We start from the raw sequence: 20417 nt of genomic DNA, 5'->3' as shown, positions 1-20417 counted from the left end.
CTGTGTTGTCACATCCTTTCTGGTGAGTGCAGAGAACTATGTGTTTGTGCCTTATCTTATGTGGATGCCATATCTGAGCTCCTTCCAAGAGGATGATGACCACCAAGAGGGCTCACCTCTTGGGTAGGGTGACTGCATCCTTCCTGCGCCCTGGCCACACAAGCTACCTTGTCACACTCCCTGAGCTAGGCTTGCTGGGGACCTTTGTTTCTTTGGCAACTCCTAGGTCTCTGTAGCACCTGCTGTGAGAGCACTGACAGCCCCTGGTGGATCAGAAGAGGCCCCTGGATGCTGGGATTTGTCACTCTGCCATGGTACAGACCAGCCTTGGAGCAGCTTCTCTTGGAGAATGACTGTTAGGTTCCTTTATGCCACGTTTAAAAAAAATCTAATGTTTAGAGAGAATTAATATGCTATATAAGTTTATGTGATAAACCATCCTAACTTTCCTAAAGCCTCCTGTGTAGATGTGATCATCAAGAGAAATCAACCAAATCCAGCTGAAATTTGACCTTCTTGATGAGTTCTGATTGGAGTTAAATGTACAAAAATGTACGGTAGTGAATTGGCAAACAAATAAAAAATTTCTCAAATACTTCCAGCAAAATAATATTACGAATTTATTTTTCAGATGTTCGTGCTGCAAGAGATCAGATGAATATTGGAGGACTTCCTTATCCCACCTTGCCTTTACATGAGGCACCTGCCAGAGCAACATCTCTGTTCAGTCAGCCTTCCTCAGCTTGCTCTTCTACAACCTCTTTCAACGGGCCTTTCAATAGTGGAGTTTTATCCCCCCAGCCTCACAGCAGTTACTATAGCGGTATGACAGGACCTCAGCATCCCTTTTACAATCGGGTAAATAATCGAGATCCAGTTAACATTCTTCTGATTTAGTCTGGTAATACTGCAGATGTCATCTATTAAATATTAAAATACCCATGCAAGTTTTATTTAGGAGTGGAGAAAAGTCCAAAAGCTGACAAATTTTGCAGTAATGTTTAGTCACTGTTGTTTGGGGAAGAAGCATGGTAAATGGCATCAGAACAACAAATTACAAAGAAGAAAAAATAATTTTGAGACACTGCTCGTTTGTAGGATATTGCAGGGGTTTTTTTATTTGGTGGGGTTTTTTTGTTTGTTTTTGTTTTGTTGGGTTTTTTTGGGGGGGTAAACTGTGCTCAGTTGTTCACATGCTCACAGATGTTGGGAGGGATCCCATCTTTTTTTGGTTACTTTTGTTAAAACATACAGAAACTTAAGTGGGGAGATAGATTATAAGAATGTATGTCTGTCTTCCCTGTTGTCTCTTTTTAAAGTTATTCTGATCTTTTGAAGTTATTATGATCTTTTCCCTAAGCTGGTGTTGTACTCATTTAAAGGAATTAACATGAATTGCATAAAACTTACATTTTGAGCTATTTGTGGGCTCAGAAAACATAGTCCTGGGAGTGGCTCACATGAAAATTGAATGAAGTGCTTTACTGTATAGTTGAAGAGAGTCTAAACTTTCTAGTTTTGTGGGATGTGTTCAGTATTTTTAAACTTCATTTTTCACTTTTTTTTTTCTGTAGTACTATCATGAAAAAAACCCAGAGAGCTGATATAAGTCATAGCATTCTTCTATATACAGATATACAGGAAATAGCCTCAGCATTAAGTAAATTTGATTGTAGATAAACATATAACTTATTAAGGTGAAAAGTAAATTGAGTTATTCCTAAATCAGTGTTTGTTAACCAAGGCAAAAAAGTATATATATATATGTAGGCCAGAACCTTTAAAGTTATCTGTTCTAAAATGATTCTTATATACCTTCAAGACAGTGACAGTATGCTGTTTTGTTGAAAATAACGTAAAATAGCATATAGTTTGAAGTAGTCCAACACTGATAAATGCTTGACACATGAATATTTGTGTTGATACTAACTCAGCTTAGTCCAAGTAGCTGCTTTGTTGGAAGACCTGTTTTTGTTTGTTTTGCCCTGTTTTGTGTTACTGTACATGACAAGGTTTAAAGTCAGGGGTGATAAACTGTTGAAACCTGTATGGGGATTTCTGGCATTAGAGAAACAATTACTGGTGAGTCATAAGCTGTTTTTACAAAGAGTTTATTTGTTCATTTTTGTTAAGGCTTACAGACGTGCTTACTTTTTTGCCTGCTGAAGACTAAAATACTTCAATTTGGCCTTTTTTCACTGGAATTTTATACTACCCTTCTAAAGTATAATTGTTTTTAGTGTGTCACTTAATAAATACTGTCAGAGAACTGTATTCATTACTCTGGACTCATGAAGGTACTGTAATGAACACCACATACTGAGATAAGTGATGAAAAGATTTTAAAAGTAGAAAATTCATCCTGAAAAACTGTTTCCTTCCACTCAATCATATTTCATTTCTCAGGTTTTTGTAGAAGTGGTATTTAAAAAAACAAATAGAACTGAAGAATAGACTCTCCCCAGTAGAAGTTTCCAAGAGAGATCTTGGATACTGGATGACACAGCACAACAGATTCAAATACTTCTGTGGAAATAGCTGGATTTTATTCAAAAACACCCTCAGTCCTGGGGACATGTGCCATATTCTGACCAGCCAATGGTTCTGTTTTCTGTCCTGTTGTCTTTAAGCATTAATTTATGCTTAAGAAAAACCCCCTTGAGCTGTTGGGGAAAAGACTTTATTTTTGGAAAATACAGGGGTTTTTTATTTTGTATGTATTCTTTTCTCTTTAGATTTTCCTATGTTATGGACCATGAACTTCCAGTGATGTAATCTATTAATTTTTGGTTTAAACCCCAGTTCTCTCTCTGGTTAGCTGTAAAGGGAAGATTATGGTCCCATTTAGAAGCTCATCAATATAGCACTATGGCTCTCAGTATAGGGCTAAGCTGGACATGTACTGTTTACCACTGTCTAACAGCCTGGCTGAAAGCTGAATTCAAGTTCAGCTTCTCAAAATTGCTGCTCTCATGGATCATTGTGGAGATGATGTTTCTAACAGGGAAGGTCAGAGCAGTAGGCAAGTTTAATTGGGATTTCCTGGGTGGGAGCAAGAAATTATGGTATGTGAATACGTTTTGGTTTTTTTTTTTTACAAAGAGGAGAAAATTCTTTGGTATTTTGAAAAAATGGCGTTTTGCTACATCCATTAAGCTTTGTAGGCTATCTGCAGACTTAAAGAGCAACTGTGCACTGGTTTATGCCCAATATATATTTATATTGATCTCATGTTTTCATGATACCTGTATTGTGGTTCAAATGAAGATTGAGTCTGAAGTGCTTGGCCTGTAATGGAGAATTAATCCCACAATTGGGAAACAGTGGAGTAGCTGAAATGGGCCCAGGGGTTGATTAGAAGCTATGAGAGGATTGTGGGATAATTGTCTCAGTGGACAGAGTTTTTCCATTGCTTTGTAGTCTGATATCATGCAATGAGCAAACTCCCTGTGTATTTCAGAGAAGAGGTTCTGCAGTGAGAGCTGGGCACTTGAATGCAGTTTGATTGTTAAGCATTTCATGCTTGGGGGTTTTCCACATGGCTTAAGCTTTTAGTGGAACACTGAGGCATTAAATTATTCTGTGGTATTTTCTGGAAATTAATCTTGCTTCAAAAAAAAAGTTCACATTAATTGTAGAATGTGCCTTATGACAGTGGAATAGTTTTAATTCAGTGAACTTTCCTGCATCATTCTATACTAGCCAAAAAATGTAAGGCAAAAGCTAGGTAACCAAACTTCCCCATTTAGACGAATGGTTACAATGAATATTGTGTAACTTCGTATGTTGGAAGAGCATATGAAATTTTTGTGGTATTTGTGTGAAAGTGCTCAGAATCTACCTCTAGCAGCTAAAAATATGGAACCATTTTTACTTTCCATAAAGTGCTTGAAGTTGTAGCATATGCTGCCTACATAAATGATATACTGAGAAATTAAACTTGAATTTCTCAGTTCATTTAGAGCTGCTTCTGAATACAAAAGTTTTTAAGTCCTTATTGGCAAATCTAAATATTTCAACAAATTTTACTCCTTCCTCATAGATTATCCCTTTAGTCATAGAATTATTTACTCTATACTAAATTTGGTGTTGTAGACTAATCAGAATCTTGTCATGTGCAGAAACACAAATCAGATAATATGTTCTCTTGTGAAGTATCTGGATAATACAATTTGGAAAATGCTACACATAGAAACATCAGAAATCAGTAATACAGCCATTGTTTTGAGATTTCTTTTAGGTTTTTATGGTGTTTTGTTGGTTTTTAGTTTGTTTCTTTTTTTGAGGGGTGGGTAGTTGTATTAAGAACTGGGCAATGAGTTGAAAGCAATGAGTGCTGTAATTCTGCTTTTCCTGAAGTCTAAATTAACACTGTCCCTTGAAATGGTATTTGTATTGAACAACATGCATTAATGTGTTTCCAGCAAAACAAAGTTCCAGTACTGTCTGCTATAAGCATCTGTTCATATGTTTACAAAATCTAGTGTTTGTGGAAGCCCCCAGGTTGGGTGCCACAAATATGGGAAGTTCTAGTGATGCTATTATGTATCCCACTTACTGTTTATTTGGTACAATTGTCTTGGCTATTGACAATTGACTCAAAGTTTTGATGATTCTTAGTTGATAAAGTCAGAGAGTGAAATTGTCAGAATTATTGTTAAATTATCCTTTTCCCATATTGAAAGCAGATGTTAGAGTGTAGCTACCAAAACCATTCTGATTCTGTTCCTCCAGAAAACTATACCAGAGCAGCAATTGGCTCGGAGGAAAAAAAGGGGGTCATTTGCTGAGTGATTTTGAAGAATTCACTCCAGACCTTTTGATTGAATTCTGTTCAATGGTTCAATGCAAAAGTAAAGAAAGCTATTAGTAATTGCTCTTTTTTACTTTATGAAACTCAACTAGAGGATGTGTTTTGTTGTAATGATTTTTATTTTATTATTATTACATTTTGATTTGTGTAATTGTTTGTCCCTTTTTTGTTACACCTTTTTTTTTCCATAGCCATTCTTTGCCCCATATCTTTACATGCCAAGGTATTACCCTGGCAGTTCTCATCTCATCTCACGTCCACCACTAAAAACGAGTTTGTCCAGAGATCAGAACAATGGCCTAGTAAGTATTTTGAAGGGTAATTCAAATATTAACATAGACAATAAATATAGTGAGTAATGAAATTGAAGGTTATTAATGATGATTCTCTGTTAGACAAGTATAAACTTTATATTATAAATATTTTAAGCAAAGGTGTTACTAACATGTAATGTAAATGTATTTTGTTTTATCTTTAGAAATTCCTTACAGAGGAGGAGAATCACATATGATACTGGCAAAAAATATATTAATGAAAATGCCAACTGTACTATAGTGCCAAAATAGATGTAATGATATAAGAAAATGAGTGCTACTTGTAAATTTATGTTCAATTTTTTAATAATATGTCACAAGTTCTTTGTATCCTGAGAAGATAAAATTACATCCCTTAATGTTGTAAAAAATGCTAGAAACTGGAAGATCAAATTTAAATGTTAAAAGAAATATTTTTAGTATTTTAGTAAAACAAAATACATTTTATCTTAAGTGTTTTTGCAAGTACATATAATTCAGTTTTACCTATTAGAAGGGCAAAACTAGCAGACTTTCCTAGCTTCTCATAGAATAATAAATTTCCTATTTACAATTATTTATTTTACTGACAGATGGCTGTTCAAATGGAATTATGAACTAAGGAAAGATAAAAAAGTAAAAGCCTCACTTATTGGTTGCTTTAATTATAGGGTATTGATACAATGAGCAAGGCTGTTAAGAGGTGTTAAAAGCTTTTAACACTTAAAGAAAACAAATGTGTTTCTATTGAATTATGTATTATTATGAGATCATTCTCATTCACTGTTTACTTCATAATTTTTGTTGAGCCCTTGATCATTTTACCCAAACCATAATATTTTGTTGTTGTTAGGATGTTATCAAGGAGGATGCTGATGAGGGGCTTCCTTCACCCACAGACCCCTCAATGGTAAACGAGTAGTCATGTGGTGTGGAAATTTTAGCATCTCATTGCTTTTTCAGCAGTAATGAGTCTGCATTAATCATAACTGCAGTTCACTAACACTGCATCAGTGGCTTTGGTGGGCAAATAGAGTAGTTGAAAACTAATGTAGTTCGTGAATGAATTTAAAAGCTAATATTTCACTTGTAAGATGTACTCTATTTTCCCCTGTAGTTTTCCCCTTTTCTTTCTCAGTAGCTGTGGTGAGCTTTCAGTAAAGTGTCGTGGTAGCTGAGCAGAGTGTAGAATGACAGCTGGTCATTCACTGCTTAAGTTCTAGAAGTAATTGTGTTTTTCTGCTTCAGTCAACTCTCTTGTCCGAACCCTACTTGTTTAGTTGGTGACATAAAGCTATTGCAGGTAACATAGTATAAGGCAGCTTTGATAGAAATGGAAAAATAAAACATTGCTGGTCATAAGCTTATTTTTGAGTCAGAATGTTAACAGTTACCTTTTCTATGACTTGTTTTGTTTTATCCTAAGTATTCATACTTAGGTAGAAGTTTTAACTCTAATTATGGTAATCGTGACTTATACCAAAACAAAGAGTTTAATGTGACTGTCACGATTCTCTTAATATTTGCTGCCAATAGTTGTTGGCAAGAGTTATAGTTTGATTGCATTTACTTTTTCTTTTAGTAAATAGTTGCAAAAATGTCTTTCTACTGTTGTGCAATGAAAAAACAAACCCCACACAGATTCCAAACTCTGTTTAACTGTACGTAACTTTCACTGAGAAGCCATGTATGTGCAGTGCAATGGAAAAGGTATGCTACATTTCTCTCTCCCAAGTCTGTTTTTACCTTGTGTGAAGGGATGACTTTGGAGTAATTTTTCCTTTGGAAATGCCATCCTTGTCTTTGATTCCTTATCTCATTCTTTTCCAAGACCTTTGAGACTTGTCAGTGTAAGGAAAATTAAGGACTTTGTCAAAAGTATTAGTGTGATGGCTGAGGAGTGTGTGTCTCCCTGATTGTGACAAGGGGCACAAGCCAGGAAAAGTGGGATTTAGTCTTGAGGCAAAGTAGTGAATGAGTTCCAGCAGCAGAACTCAAACTGGATGTCTCTGCTGCTTGCTGCTGAGTGTGTATCTTAACACACATTGAGGTGCAGCTTCAAACAGCCGTTTAAAAGATTCCTTTAAGTTAAGTAACCTACTGCCTCTAAGTAAGAAAATACAGGAATTAAAACATTAGAAAGAAACTTCCTTTGAGATAATGATAATGGAAGATTTTGTTAGATCTGTTTATTAATTTAATTTATACTATTGTGAGTCTGTAATGCAGCGTATCAGATCATATACTTTTCTAAGACTTAGCACTATTTAACCTACCTAAATAGGTGTAAATCTAAAACTTTGAATTTTTTTTAAAGTCTCTTGGGAAGTTGACAAGAAGGTTGTTAGTCAGGATATGATATGCACTGTCTTAGCAGGGTTTTATCTACTCTAAATCCACTTCTTTTGTCAACTTTATTGAATTTTCTATGAAACGAAACTATTATATTTGTGTTACGTGCTACAATTATCTGTAGATGATGGGTACAGTAATTTCATCCAGCTATTTAGGTAGCTCTTAATTGATGGGTCGTTGCTACTGTATAAGTGATCCAACTTATTAAATGGTTTGATGCACGCAAAGTAATTAAATAAAGTAAAAAAACCTACACAAAGTAGTTAATGAACACCAAGATGTGTAATTGGTTTGGTGATTGAAAACAAGAGGAGCATGTAGAATCAAAATTGTCTTTCATGCTAAACTGGCAAGGAGCCAGAAATGTTGCAACTCCTGTGTAAAATAGAGAATAATCATTGTTTTGAATGCTTGAGTCATAACAGGGCAAAAAAAAAAAGGATTACTCAGGAGTATAATTTTTTTTTCATAGAGATCATAATTTCTGCTTATTGCATGAGTTGACGGAACTGTGTGGAGGCTGTTACATGATCTAGTTATGGGTCTGCTGTTGTTATCAGTCTGATGTTGGAGTGACCAAGTTCTGAAATTCCAGACCATCATCTTTAGTCTCATAATATCTGTGTAAGTCTAGGTTAGCTCAGTAAAAATCAGGAATATTTTGAGTATAGTCACCCTGTATCAAGCATTTTACTTTAGCCACCTTCTATACTTAGATTCTGTTGCTGATGATAAAACTTGTCTATCTCAGACCACAGTTTACTGTTCTTTGCTGAGTGGATCAAAACATAGATGTCAAACTGGTAAGCTGACCAAATATCATCTATTTAGTTGTATCAGCATGAAGGTGCATTGCAAATTTTAGGTTATCAGCTTGAATCACTAATGAAAATAGTCTTAAGATGCCGTCCTTTGTCATCTGTGATGGAGACAAACATGCATTTCTGCTGGCTTTACTGTACAAATGATTATTTCTGAATAACTGCAAAAACTTCTAGAGTGCCCTTTTGAAGAGTTTGTAGATGGATTGCAGTGTTACCAGTTATAAAATGGTAACATGGAATGGTTCACAGAATCCCCTTTTATGTTAGAAATCAAACTAGCATTAGCAGTGCTTATCTGTCGTAAACTTGATTTTGTGCTGTAGTTTGCAATGTTAATTTTGACTTCTTTTTCTAAGAAGTAGCTTGTTCCAATAAAATTACTTTGTTTAAATACATTTTTTCATACTGCACTGAATATATAATCCATTAAGATGTAGTATTATGTGTGCTTTGACTGCGGACTAACATGGCCCAGAGCATGTAGTATAGATAAACATAGAGTACTTCTTAAGAAACTGAAGTACTTTTGAAAAGTTTGAGCATGAATGAAAATGTATGGCATAGGAGTTTTCTTACAGATTTTCCAGTGCTTTTGTGTAGCATTTTTGTGCTTTGAATATTTGTGCTTATAAGAAATAACTTCTCTATTCTGTGGGTGGTGCTGATTTGTTTTGGAGACTTTTGGGGGCGAGGGGTGGGGGCAAAGGGCATTGGTAGATTTGGTTAGAAAGAAGTTTGAAAAGTTGTTTGAGGTACATTGGTAGTATGTGATCTTGAGATGGCAGGAGAATGTTCCATTAAAAGGAGGATTTTCTGTCAGAAACATAATCTAAAACCTTTATGCAAAATGGAATATAGCAAGTGGTTTTTTTACAAATGCAGAACAGAATAGTCTGCTCATAAAAATAGTATTTGTATAGCATATCCTAAATGTATATTTTGGAGACCTATTTTAAAAGTTTCATTATATTCTGAAAATATCCTGTGTCTGCCCTAACCCTGATTTCTTGTTTACTTCAAAGCATGTTCTCTGTATGTTCAACCTTTGTGATGTCACTTTAAGCTGTTGTTTCTTTAATTCTGTTTTGTCCTTTTCTCAAAGCTGTGTAAGTCTGAGTTAAACAAAAACAGACAGGTACAGCCACTTTCTGTGAATTCTCATTCACTTGTTTCAGAGTCATTCCAGAAGCTATCATACTGGTGCTTCATGCTGGGCTGTCTGTAAACTAATGCTCATTACTAGCCTTGAGGTTTGTTTTGACAAGCTGCTTTTAGCTTTTGCATGGCAAATACTTTTCCGACTAATGTTCTCTAAGCATCTCTTAACAAAACCACTAAGGCTGAAAAATGTGTCAGTTTAAGTACAGTTTTAATTCACTTACATGATGACAATATCCCTAAAGCTATTACATTACTTATTCTTCAGAGAGTGCTTTTCATAAAGAATGATTTGGATTAATGTGCATCTATTTCAAACAGTTCACACTTCAACAAAAATAGTCTAAATATTTCAGCTTTTATGTATCTTTTTTATACACTGAAAGCAAAGTTTCTAAACTAGGTCTTAATGCATGCAGAAAGAATTGCTTGTCCTTGATTGTTAGAAAAATATTTTGATCTGAATGAGAATCTGTTAAATTAGAAGTGTTTAAAACTTTTCTTCATTTATTTCTGGGTATATCATAGATAATGTATTTAATAGATTCTGAGAACAAAGGCAATTGCTAATACATGTTGATTTGGGACCATTTATTTTAGTGGTGCCACAAAGTAATTTTGGCTAAAATAGTTTCTTTTATTTTAATTGATAAGCCTTCTTTCAAAAAATAATTAAGATTTGAATTAACTTAGTATCTTGTCTTTGTTGATGTATTGTCTAACTCATGCCAATAGTAAATATTGTGTTTTATGAGGAAATAATGGATAAAGCTGGTATTCTGAAGAATAACCCACAGTGATTTCTTAAAGAGAAAAGTTAAAGATATTAATAAAAGAAGTATATGATAAATAGATTATGGGTGAAGCTTCATTCTGTCATTTTCATAATTTTGATGATTGGCTTATATCCTTGACATGATTTTAGATGTGCTAAAAATCAGACTAAATTAAGACCTAAAATTTGTTCTTTAGATGCCTATATAATAACTAATAAGGTATTATAGGCACCTAATTATCAAGACATTGCAGTATCTGAAAAGTAGCTAGCATGTCCTCTAAAGCAATACCAAACCCTAGTTTAAGTGCCTAGACTGGAGTGGAATTAAAGTGTTTAAATTTTCTGCAGTAATTTAAGTAGATTGCCTTCCCAGAAAATGGGATAGATCTTTTGTTTGTTTATTATTAAACACATCAGTTGACGTGACATTAAAAAAAATAGGAATGGTTAAAGAAACAAAGATTTGTGCTCCAGCTATTTCCAGGCAAGTGTGTGAACTGCCAAGTTCAAATTCCCTACAATCCCCCAGTAGTGATCCCAAATGAAGCTGATAGTTACACACTTTAAAGTCCATTTCAAGGACATCTGGTGGAGAACTTTGGGGCAATTACATGTAATATTACCTAAACTTTGAAACTCAGAGTAGCTTGGGTCAGGAGTGTGCCTAGCTCCCCAGATCAGGATATCTTTGATAAGAGTAAGTCAGAACTCTGAGGTAGTAGATAATGGGGTTTTGGATTGCTGCCTTGGAATTACTAGTTGAATAAATTCTTTGTAAATATCCTGGTTTAGATAATTCAGATAAGGTTAATGGCATTCTCTGTGATAACTCGGTTTTCATAAGCAATATATTGGGGTCTAGTAATTTAATAATTTATCTAGTAATTTATATTAATTCTGAAAAATTAGACACAACATAATTAAATGAAAATGGGAGACAATATTACGGCTCCAAAACCAGTCTTCATTGGTAATTTAAGGAATATAATAGAACTTGATCAACTGGATAGTCAAAATGCACTTTTACATCCCAGGGTTTGTGCATGTGATGATGATCCCTGAAGCTTAGAAGCTGTCTTGTATCCTCCAAAATGAGCTGTTTGGTGCACAGTCTACAATGCTGCACCCAAATCTTCACGTTAGGAAAAAAGGGAAGGTGCAACCTCCCTCACGAGAGCATACAAATATTTTTTAACTGATAGAACTGATTCTGATTTTGCTTTTAGGAATTTGGAATCACTAGTGTAACTGCATAGGTTCCCATCCAGGGGGAATGTGGGTTTTTTTAAAGAACATACTGCCTTAATATACTGTCTACCTGCAGATGCATTTGTTTTAGTTTTCCACACTTTCTTTGGAATTCCCAGAAGCTAGCAACATTAACAGGACAACTCTTGTGTTACAGAGCTGAATTATAAATAATTTCTACCTGAATCTTGCCCAAATTCGGGGTACATGAAGCATCCTCATAGTATCTTGTATTTGCAGTGCTGCTGTTTCAGTACTGTTCAGCCCCTTGGCTGATCTTGCATAAATAGAGCTGAAGGAATCTCTGGAAAATGAACAGATATTGTTAAAATTTTTGTTAAAATTAATCCGAGTAGTTATATTTGTTTTGAGTGTCTTTGAGTTTTAAGTCATCTTTGTCTGATAATAAACCAGGAGATTTTAAGACAGAAAAATCTAAGTTGTATCTGCATTATTTGAGAAAATAAAAAAAATCCCAAAACCAAACTAACTACTAAAGTTAGAGGAAAACTTGTGAGTGAAACTTCATTGTAAATTGATTAACCTGTACTTAATATTTCTGATTTTTATGTTTCTTTACTTAAAATTATGTAAGAAGGTTATTTTGTCACAAAGGCAGGACTCAAGGTTTTTTTCTCCTATAAATACATATAATTAATGTTTCCCAATATATAGATATTCTGATAGTAATTAAAAATGCCTGTGCATTCTTATTCTCATCTCTTAATTTTGAAATATAGTTGAACACAGCTTGATTTGTGTTAGTGTGTATTGTGAATTTCTGGGTGTACTGAGTACTGGAACAAGTCTTATGGGCATATTTTCTCACTTACAGGGAGCAGGCACAGGGTCAGCCACAGGAGTATCCCATGTATCTCTGAGCACAATGAGTGTGGAAGCTGTGTGTGAGAAGCTAAAGCAGATAGATGGTCTCGACCAGAGCATGCTACCTCAGTACTCTGCAACTATAAAAAAGGTATCAGCTGAATTTCATTAATGTGTTTAGTTCCTAAACATGGAGATACACAAGGAGAGGAAAATATTGTTACCTCTTTTCTTGAAAATGTTTATTTAAACACATCAGATGTTAAAATAACATCCTACGTTCTGTGCGTGACAAGTTTGGAGGACATTTTAATACAAGCATTCATTTTTCAGAGAAAATGCTCTCTGTTGAAAAGGACAAACACTCAGAAATATAAATGCTGATGAGACTGGTTATTCTGAGAAAAGAAGCAAGAAAATTTTTTTCAGAATTGCCACGTTTAATGAAAAAACAAAAAGGGTTGCAAATGTGTTCTATATCTAGGTAGCAGTATCCCTTACTTTTTCCTCTGTGAAAAATTGGCACATCTCTCCTGTTGTAAATGAATGGTGAAGATGGTTCAATTTCTTTATCACAGTCCACATTTATTTGCTTCAGAAAAAGGTCACTGAATATTTTTCTGTCTCTCCTCTTTTCTGTGATTACATTAACACTGAATTGTTTTTTGCTCTTTTTTTTCACCATTGTGTGTGCTCTTTTTTACAAAGAAAGAAGGGAAAAATATGAAGGTTGTCATTAGTGTTTTTGCTGAGCTCAATTTGTCCTGGAACCTATAGTATCTTAAATAATATGGAAGGATTTGATTCAGGGATTAAGAGACAGGTTTATCATAGGAAGCTTCAGCAAAGTTACTCAAAACAAGAAGTAGGATGTTAGATTGCAGATCATTAAGTGAAGCTGCAAAAAATTTTAGTTGCTTCTTTTCTCCAGAGTGAAAGAAGGATGTGCTCATCAGTTATCTCTGATGAGATTCCTCTTACTTCTATTCTTGCATTTCTTACAAGGGATATAATGTAAAAAAGAAGGAAGAAAGTGGCTCAGCCTGGTCTTTTTCCTGGTTTGACTAAGACCATCTGCTGGGATATGGGTACAAAACCATTGAGATCCCTCAGTGTAAGCCGAGCTCTCAACTTGGGTCTTCCATTTTCTGGCTGCTCTTCTAAGACATGATTCCTCTTTTACGTTCTGTCCATACACTGATATATGGTATAAAGAGAAATACCTGTCATTGTTATGTAATGGAAATGGTTCTGTGTTGAATTTGGAGGTTTTGGAAGTTAAGCACTATATAAACATGCCCAGTGTGAGGAATCACCTTCCTAGAATATAGATCTTGTTTAAGCACTTCTGTGTTGATCTCTGATTGATGATGAACATTAGAAAGAAGTCTAATCTTCTATCCCTGGGAATTTCTGATGATGGGAGGAATGTAAGCCTGTTTTATGCAGAGAGGGAACTTAATGGAGGTAGTACTTGATCTTAGATTCCTCAAGGCAGGGGTCAGATGCTGCCTGGGACTTCATTGTCTGATTATCTTCAAATGCTTGGGTGTCTGCCGTCCATTTCTGTTCTGAGTTGGAGAAATGTAAGCAGATCAATGTGGCTTATTGTCCCTGAAATTTTCCACCACTTATGTGTTGTTTCCTTATGTCTGTATGTAGGACACTATCATATTGCCTTTTTAATACACATTTTTAATGGGTTTAATATTTCCATAGGTGTTTCTTGTCCATCAGCAATCATCACTAAATAGACTTCTATAAAAACATATGGTTTTATATAGAATTGGACTTAATAGTGACTTCAGGAAATTTCACTAGTAGTCTGCATCCAGCTTTACCTCTACCTTTTTAGTCTGTTACTGCCATGACATAATTCTTGTATCCATAATTTACATTATTTAGTTTTATTTTTTTAGGCAAATATAAATGGCCGTGTCTTGGCTCAGTGCAACATTGATGAATTGAAAAAAGAAATGAATATGAATTTTGGTGACTGGCACCTATTCAGGAGCATGGTAAGATTTTCTGTTCAGTGTTCAGATCATCATAAATTAGGCTTTTTCAATATTAGTCTTTCTTTCTTTCTGATTGCTTCCTTATTTTCATCATCTTTAAGTTTGTAAGTATTGTCTTAAAGCATGAATGCATCTGCTGTTTTGTTACTTTGTCTTTTTGTCTTAAGCAGTAATGAGTAACTGTTTGCTTATGAATTTGCATCCTTATTGATTGTGAACTCTGAAGTTTTACCTCCTTTTTTTGTGGGATCTTTTTTCCATGTATGGGTTCCTTTTGAAATTTGCTTATTTTAATGAAATGGTCAGAACTTAACTATTTTTTAAATCTCTGTCTGACTGTTGAAGTTAGTCAAGGAATTCAAAGTATGTGTTAATAATAAGTGCAAGGAATTGGGCAGCCAGGCTGTTACAGTGAGGGTTATGCATGACAGAGAACTGAGTTTTCTCTTAAGTATTTTTAGATATTGTCAGTTTTCTTCTTGAAATAACAGTGTGTCTCTCAACTGTAAGTCAGTCTTGAAAACACCAAGAATTACATGATGAGATATATTGTTAGATACAAAGTGTTTGGTTTTGTTTTAATATCTGTAATTTGTCACTTACTAGTTTTACAAGAATTGAAGTATTTTTGTGGCATGTGGGTTCTTTCAAGGGTTTGCGCAGTATTAAGAATAATTTGTATATACAAAAGAATTATCAAGTGATTTTTCTACTTTTTCATGGTCAAAACTGCATATACAGTTAACACTTTTACAGCTGTGAATTCCTCATTCCTATTTTTAATAGAATTCTTGTTTATCAATTTCTTCTATTTATGTAATTACATTTAAACTGTCTCTCTTTGCATGTTAAGATACTTGAAATGAGAAATTCAGAAAATCAGGCTGCTCAGGAAGATCCTCGTGGAGCAACGGAGCATGGTACAACTGCGATTCCTCACACTGACCTTACTCGCCGTGCTGGCCATAGCACCGAGCTGCCTCACACTGAGCTGACAAGTCTTGCTGGTCAAGCTCCCTACACACTGAACTTCAGCTTTGAAGAACTCAATACAATTGGTCTTGATGAAGCTCCTCCACGCCATAGTAACTTAAGTTGGCAGGTATTTAATAGAGAAATGTATTCTGCATGCTTACCTGTATGGAAAAGAAGCTTTTTTCCAGGCTTGCTGTAGACAAGTCAAGAAATAAGTCTCTAGGTTAGTTCAGATGCTTTCAGTTCTCAGTCTTGGCACAGTGTAGTTCTGCAGAGATGTAAAACTCTAACCATACCCTGAGTTGAAGTCTTTAATTTTTGCCGACTGAAAACTATTCATCTATTCCAGTAATCACTCTTCATGACAAAAAAACTGAAGCTATCATGCTTTTCTCATCTAGCCTAGGGTGGTGTCTTCCAAGGCTTCTGTATTTTTGTATTATTATTCAGGCTTTGTGTATGAAATATTTTAGCTATGTGCTAACCAGAGGTTAGCCCATTCAACAAATATATTTGTTAGGCTTTTGAAAATAAGACAGTGCTCCATGACATTAGAACCTTTTCCTTACAACATATAACCTGTTCATAGATTGCAGAACTGATATGTGTTGCAGCGCATTTGGGGGGACCCTGCGGGGTGTCCCCGGGGGGCCCCCTAAGCTGCGAGTTTGCTGGTAGCAGCAGGCAGGCAAGGAGACTCCACACGGCTTCTGAGGGTGCTCATTAGATCAGGGTTTATTGGGGTCCTACCCCTGGGAGGCAGCATGGTTTTGGGGGGGGGAAGGGGAGGGGGAGAGAGGGGCCGAGAGAGCACCGGCCAGGAGAGCCGGCTCAGAGAGAGAGCCCCCTTCCCCCGGCACACTTAACAGGGAGATTCAAAGTAGGCGCGGAATAAGACTGGACCAATGGGATTACAGACACATGATACTTCAGAGGGGATTACAGGCTTGGAATTAACCATACATTTTTGAGGGGTGAGACAGAGCATACCATTTAACTAAAATATAACACCACAGACATCCTTCTCCAACTGTGGTTTCTGCCATAGGTTGTCATCAGTTTTCTCCTGCATCTTAGGAGATCACGTGAAGTGTAGTCAGTTGGTGGCTAAGTAGTAGTTAGAATTAAAAAAAAAAAAAAAAAGAAACAGCAAACCCAGTGGGGTGAGCCCTTTTCATCTCTAAAAGTAAATTATAAAATCTTGAAGGTGCAACACAATAAAAAGACACCCCAAATTCCTAACTGTAGGTGATGCTTTCAATGATCACCATTGTGAAACTGGGTTTGGGATGTATATTCCAGATATAGATTTCTATCCCAGATACTTCTGAGTGTGTGCATGCATGTCTGTGTATGTTTGTAGGATGCAATTACCCTTACTGCCCATTTCCATGGAGTATCAATGTATGTTTTTTCTAGACCAAATTGGCATTACACACATTTGATGTATTTGAATAAACAGTGCTTCTGATGCCTATATAGTTATCTGAAGTTGAATCAAAGGAATGAGAAAGGTGGTTTGTCCTTAAGAAAACATTAGAATTCACCTGTTAGAATTTTTTAAGTCAATACTGACTTGTATTGCAGCTTCTTTGTTGTGGTGAATTGACCCTGGCTGGATGCCAGGTGCCCACCAGAGTTTTTTTATCACTGCCCTCCTCAGCTGGACAGAGGAGAAGAAATATAATGGAAGGCTTGTGGGACAAGATAAGGGCAGGGAGAGATCACTCACCAGGGAACATCATTGGCAAAACACTTGGGAAAATTAGTTTAATTTGTTACCAATGATATCAGAGTAGGATAGTGAGAAATAAAACCAAATTCTAAAAGCAGACATGGAGGCAAAGAGGGTTATATTTGTCAGAAAACTGATTTTTCTGAAAACAGATATGTGCAATGGAATTTTGCCAGGATATATTGAAGTATGTATGGTGGAGCTCTTTTAAAGATGTTTTTGAGATATGTTCAACATTTAGATGAATTCTTGCTGTCTTTCTAATATGAAATGCAAATTTTGTAAATGTATGAAATGTATTAGAAAAGCCCATCTTGACATACAAATCCAGTTTTCATAATTATATGCTCAAAAAAGTTTGTCTCAAATGCACTGGATACAAATTCTTGTTTTGTGGAAATTTTCCATTATGGGAACCAACAATCAGAATATATTCTAAGTTTATTTTGTGTGTGTGATTCCATATATATGTTTATAGTAAGATTATTTTAATTATAGTGTTTACAATTTCACTTGCATAATCTTATTTGCAGCAATGAAAAGAATAACTTAAAGTAGGTATTTAATGCTCTGAGTTATTTCATGTAAGATCGATAAAAGTAAAAATACGTAGTTCATTTACAGTTATCTTTTTCTCTTTTTTTTTTCCAGTCACAAACTCGTAGAACTCCAAGTCTTTCAAGTCTTAACTCTCAAGATTCTAGTATTGAAATATCAAAGCTTACAGACAAGGTGCAGGCAGAGTACAGAGATGCATACAGAGAGTATATTGCTCAAATGTCACAGTTAGAAGGAGGTGCCAATTCTACCACAGTAAGTGGGAGGTCCTCCCCTCATAGCTCAAGTGCTTTCTATATGGGCCAGAGCACATCAGCGGGCTCCCTGCACTCCAGTGCAGAACAGGAAAAAGGAAAAGATGGTGAACAGAAACAAGATGATGGAAGAAAGTCCTTTTTACTGAAGAGAAATGATGTTGATTACAGTACTTCAGGTGTTTCTACTAATGATGCATCTCCTTTGGATCCTATTACTGAAGAAGATGAAAAATCTGATCAATCTGGTTCCAAGCTTCTGCCAGGAAAGAAGTCTTTGGAAAGACCAAGTATTTTCCAGGCTGCAGATTTAAAGCTTAAGGGAGTTACTCTCCGATATCAGAAACTTCCCAGTGATGAAGATGAGTCAGGAACTGAAGAATCAGATAATACTCCACTTCTTAAAGAAGGTAAAGATAAGAAAACAGATATCAAAATAGAGAAGCAGCCCAAATCTCCAGAACATGGTTCTGAACCTATTAGAACCTTCATCAAAGCAAAGGAGTATTTGACAGATGCCCTTTTGGATAAGAAAGATTCATCTGACTCTGGTGTAAGATCCAACGAAAGTTCTCCAAATCATTCCCTCCACAATGAAGGAGCAGATGATTCACAGCTTGAAAAGGCAAATCTCATTGAGCTTGAAGATGACAGTCACAGTGCAAAAAGAGGAATTCCACACAGCCTTAGTGGCCTTCAAGATCCAGCTGAGGTTCGCATGTCTATTTGCTCAGAAGATAAGAAAAGCCCTTCTGAAAGCAGCCTGATAGCAAGTAGCCCCGAAGAGAGCTGGCCAGCCTGCCAGAAAGTCTATAATTTAAACAGAACCCCTAGTACAGTCACCTTAAATAACAACAGTGCTCCAAGCAATCGAGCTAATCAAAATTTTGAAGAAATACAAGGTATCAGAGATCCATCTCAAATTATCCTGCACCCTGGCTCAGGTTCCAATTCAACTGCAGTTCAGAATGAGAACCTGAAGACCGCTGCTCACAAGCGAGGCCAGCGTTCAAGTTATACCAGGCTTTCAAAAGATTCATCAGAGCTCCACACCGTTGCAGCCTCAGAGGGGGCTGGTTTTGGAGAAGAGAGAGAGAGTATCCTGTGAAAAGCAGCCAGGTTGAAAAGAATATGCTCATGAATTGCAGCTTGGAATTCTTTGTCAGTCTGTGGTTACATTAATCTTCGTAGTTCAAGCTTTTAATATTTTAAAAGAAGGCCTAGATTATTTTCAGTCATTTTCTCTGAAAGGAGGAGTAATTTTTACCAGAAGCAAACTACTTCAGACCTTCCCCACATGTAAAAGCAGTAGTTGTCAGCATGGAAAATCAGTTCTTCATTAAAACACTGTGCAAAGGTTTGGTCAGGGGCAGATTTTACAGAAGTATGGTTTAATTATGAAAAGTACAATATGATTTTGCTTTTCTCTTGGGATATATCTTACTTATCCCATCTAAACATTCCATTAATTCTCCATATCTGCAAGTAAAGTTAATGCCGTCCATCCTTGCCATTTGATGTTCAAGATGCCAAAACATTGAATAGCACAACCTTACCAAGCTTTGCATTAATTTATGAATTAATGTGTGCAACATAAATTACATATGTTGAAATTTGAGTGTTAAGGTACTTGTTTGGCTATATTTATGCTTTTGCTCTCTGTATGTTCAGTAGTTACTGTTGAATTTGTGAACTTTGGGGTAGGGTGGTGATAAGGTTTGTAAGGAATGTTGTCTTGATGTGTCTATGGAATTGGCAGTTATTTATAAGGTAATACCTTATCATTGACTTAGTGGATCCATTATTTATTATAGGTACACAGTTTTGCAGTCATTCAATAGATGGTCTCTGTAGATGCAACCACCAGATTAAAATATTGTAAGGATAAAGTATGAATATGATGATTTATGATTTACGAATTTATGAAGCATTTGTGGCTGTGTGTGGTTTTTCCTTGGTACAGTGTTTATCATTTGGTTATGGAAAGAAAAATAAGCAATGTTTGCCATTTTAAAACTAATGCATACCTTTTGGAATCTTGTCAAAGCTGTTCTCCAGCTTCTTTATTTCTGAAGTACAGTGTTTGAAGATTTTTTTTAATCATCTAAGTAATGTACCTGAATGATGTTATAGCAAATACTTGTACTGTCCAGTGAAATCTGCATGGTTTTGAGGAAGAATTGTTCAAGCTAGAGTCTGCTAATAGAAAGAAAATAAAAAATAAATTGGCATGTTGGGCTTGTGTCCAAATTTCTTTTTATTTGCAGTACTTTGTTTCTTCACTTGATAAAAATGTTAAATCCATGTTGTTATGGGTTAAAGTACTACACAGATTCAATTATTTAATATGCATTAAAACAATATACTTTTTACTATAATACTAAATAAATACAAAAATTCATTTGATAAATGAAATTACCAAAACAGACATTTCTAAATATGTGCTGTGAGCTACAGAGAAGTGGACACCTCTCACTAGTCCAGAGCAGTATTCTTGGCAGTCATATGTGCTGGTGACTCTGCACAGCTTTGCTTATATCCCAGTACATCTCCAACCAGATGCTTCCCAAGGGGCCTTGTGGT

General features: G+C 35.6%; 1 protein-coding gene across 3 annotated transcripts in view; it reads left to right on the top strand.

Moving 5' to 3' along the window:
- KIDINS220 (kinase D interacting substrate 220) overlaps nt 1-20069 on the top strand; it is a 75369-nt gene extending 55300 nt beyond the window's left edge. Inside the window, exons 24-30 of one of the 3 annotated variants that reach the window (XM_053938516.1) lie at nt 632-858; nt 5005-5115; nt 5960-6016; nt 12305-12445; nt 14214-14312; nt 15166-15414; nt 17674-20069. In XM_053938516.1, coding sequence (XP_053794491.1) covers nt 632-858; nt 5005-5115; nt 5960-6016; nt 12305-12445; nt 14214-14312; nt 15166-15414; nt 17674-18942 — 2153 coding nt within the window. In that variant the 3' untranslated portion in view covers nt 18943-20069. The remainder of the gene's footprint in view (nt 1-631; nt 859-5004; nt 5116-5959; nt 6017-12304; nt 12446-14213; nt 14313-15165; nt 15415-17673) is intronic. The other 2 variants (XM_053938517.1, XM_053938518.1) reach the window with 2 other exon arrangements.
- Nucleotides 20070-20417: the final 348 nt, after the last annotated feature.

This window comes from Vidua chalybeata, chromosome 3 (assembly GCF_026979565.1).
Source record: "Vidua chalybeata isolate OUT-0048 chromosome 3, bVidCha1 merged haplotype, whole genome shotgun sequence".
Lineage (NCBI taxonomy): Eukaryota > Metazoa > Chordata > Aves > Passeriformes > Viduidae > Vidua > Vidua chalybeata.
Note: the sequence above shows the minus strand (reverse complement) of the source record. Positions and strands in the feature narration are given on the sequence as shown.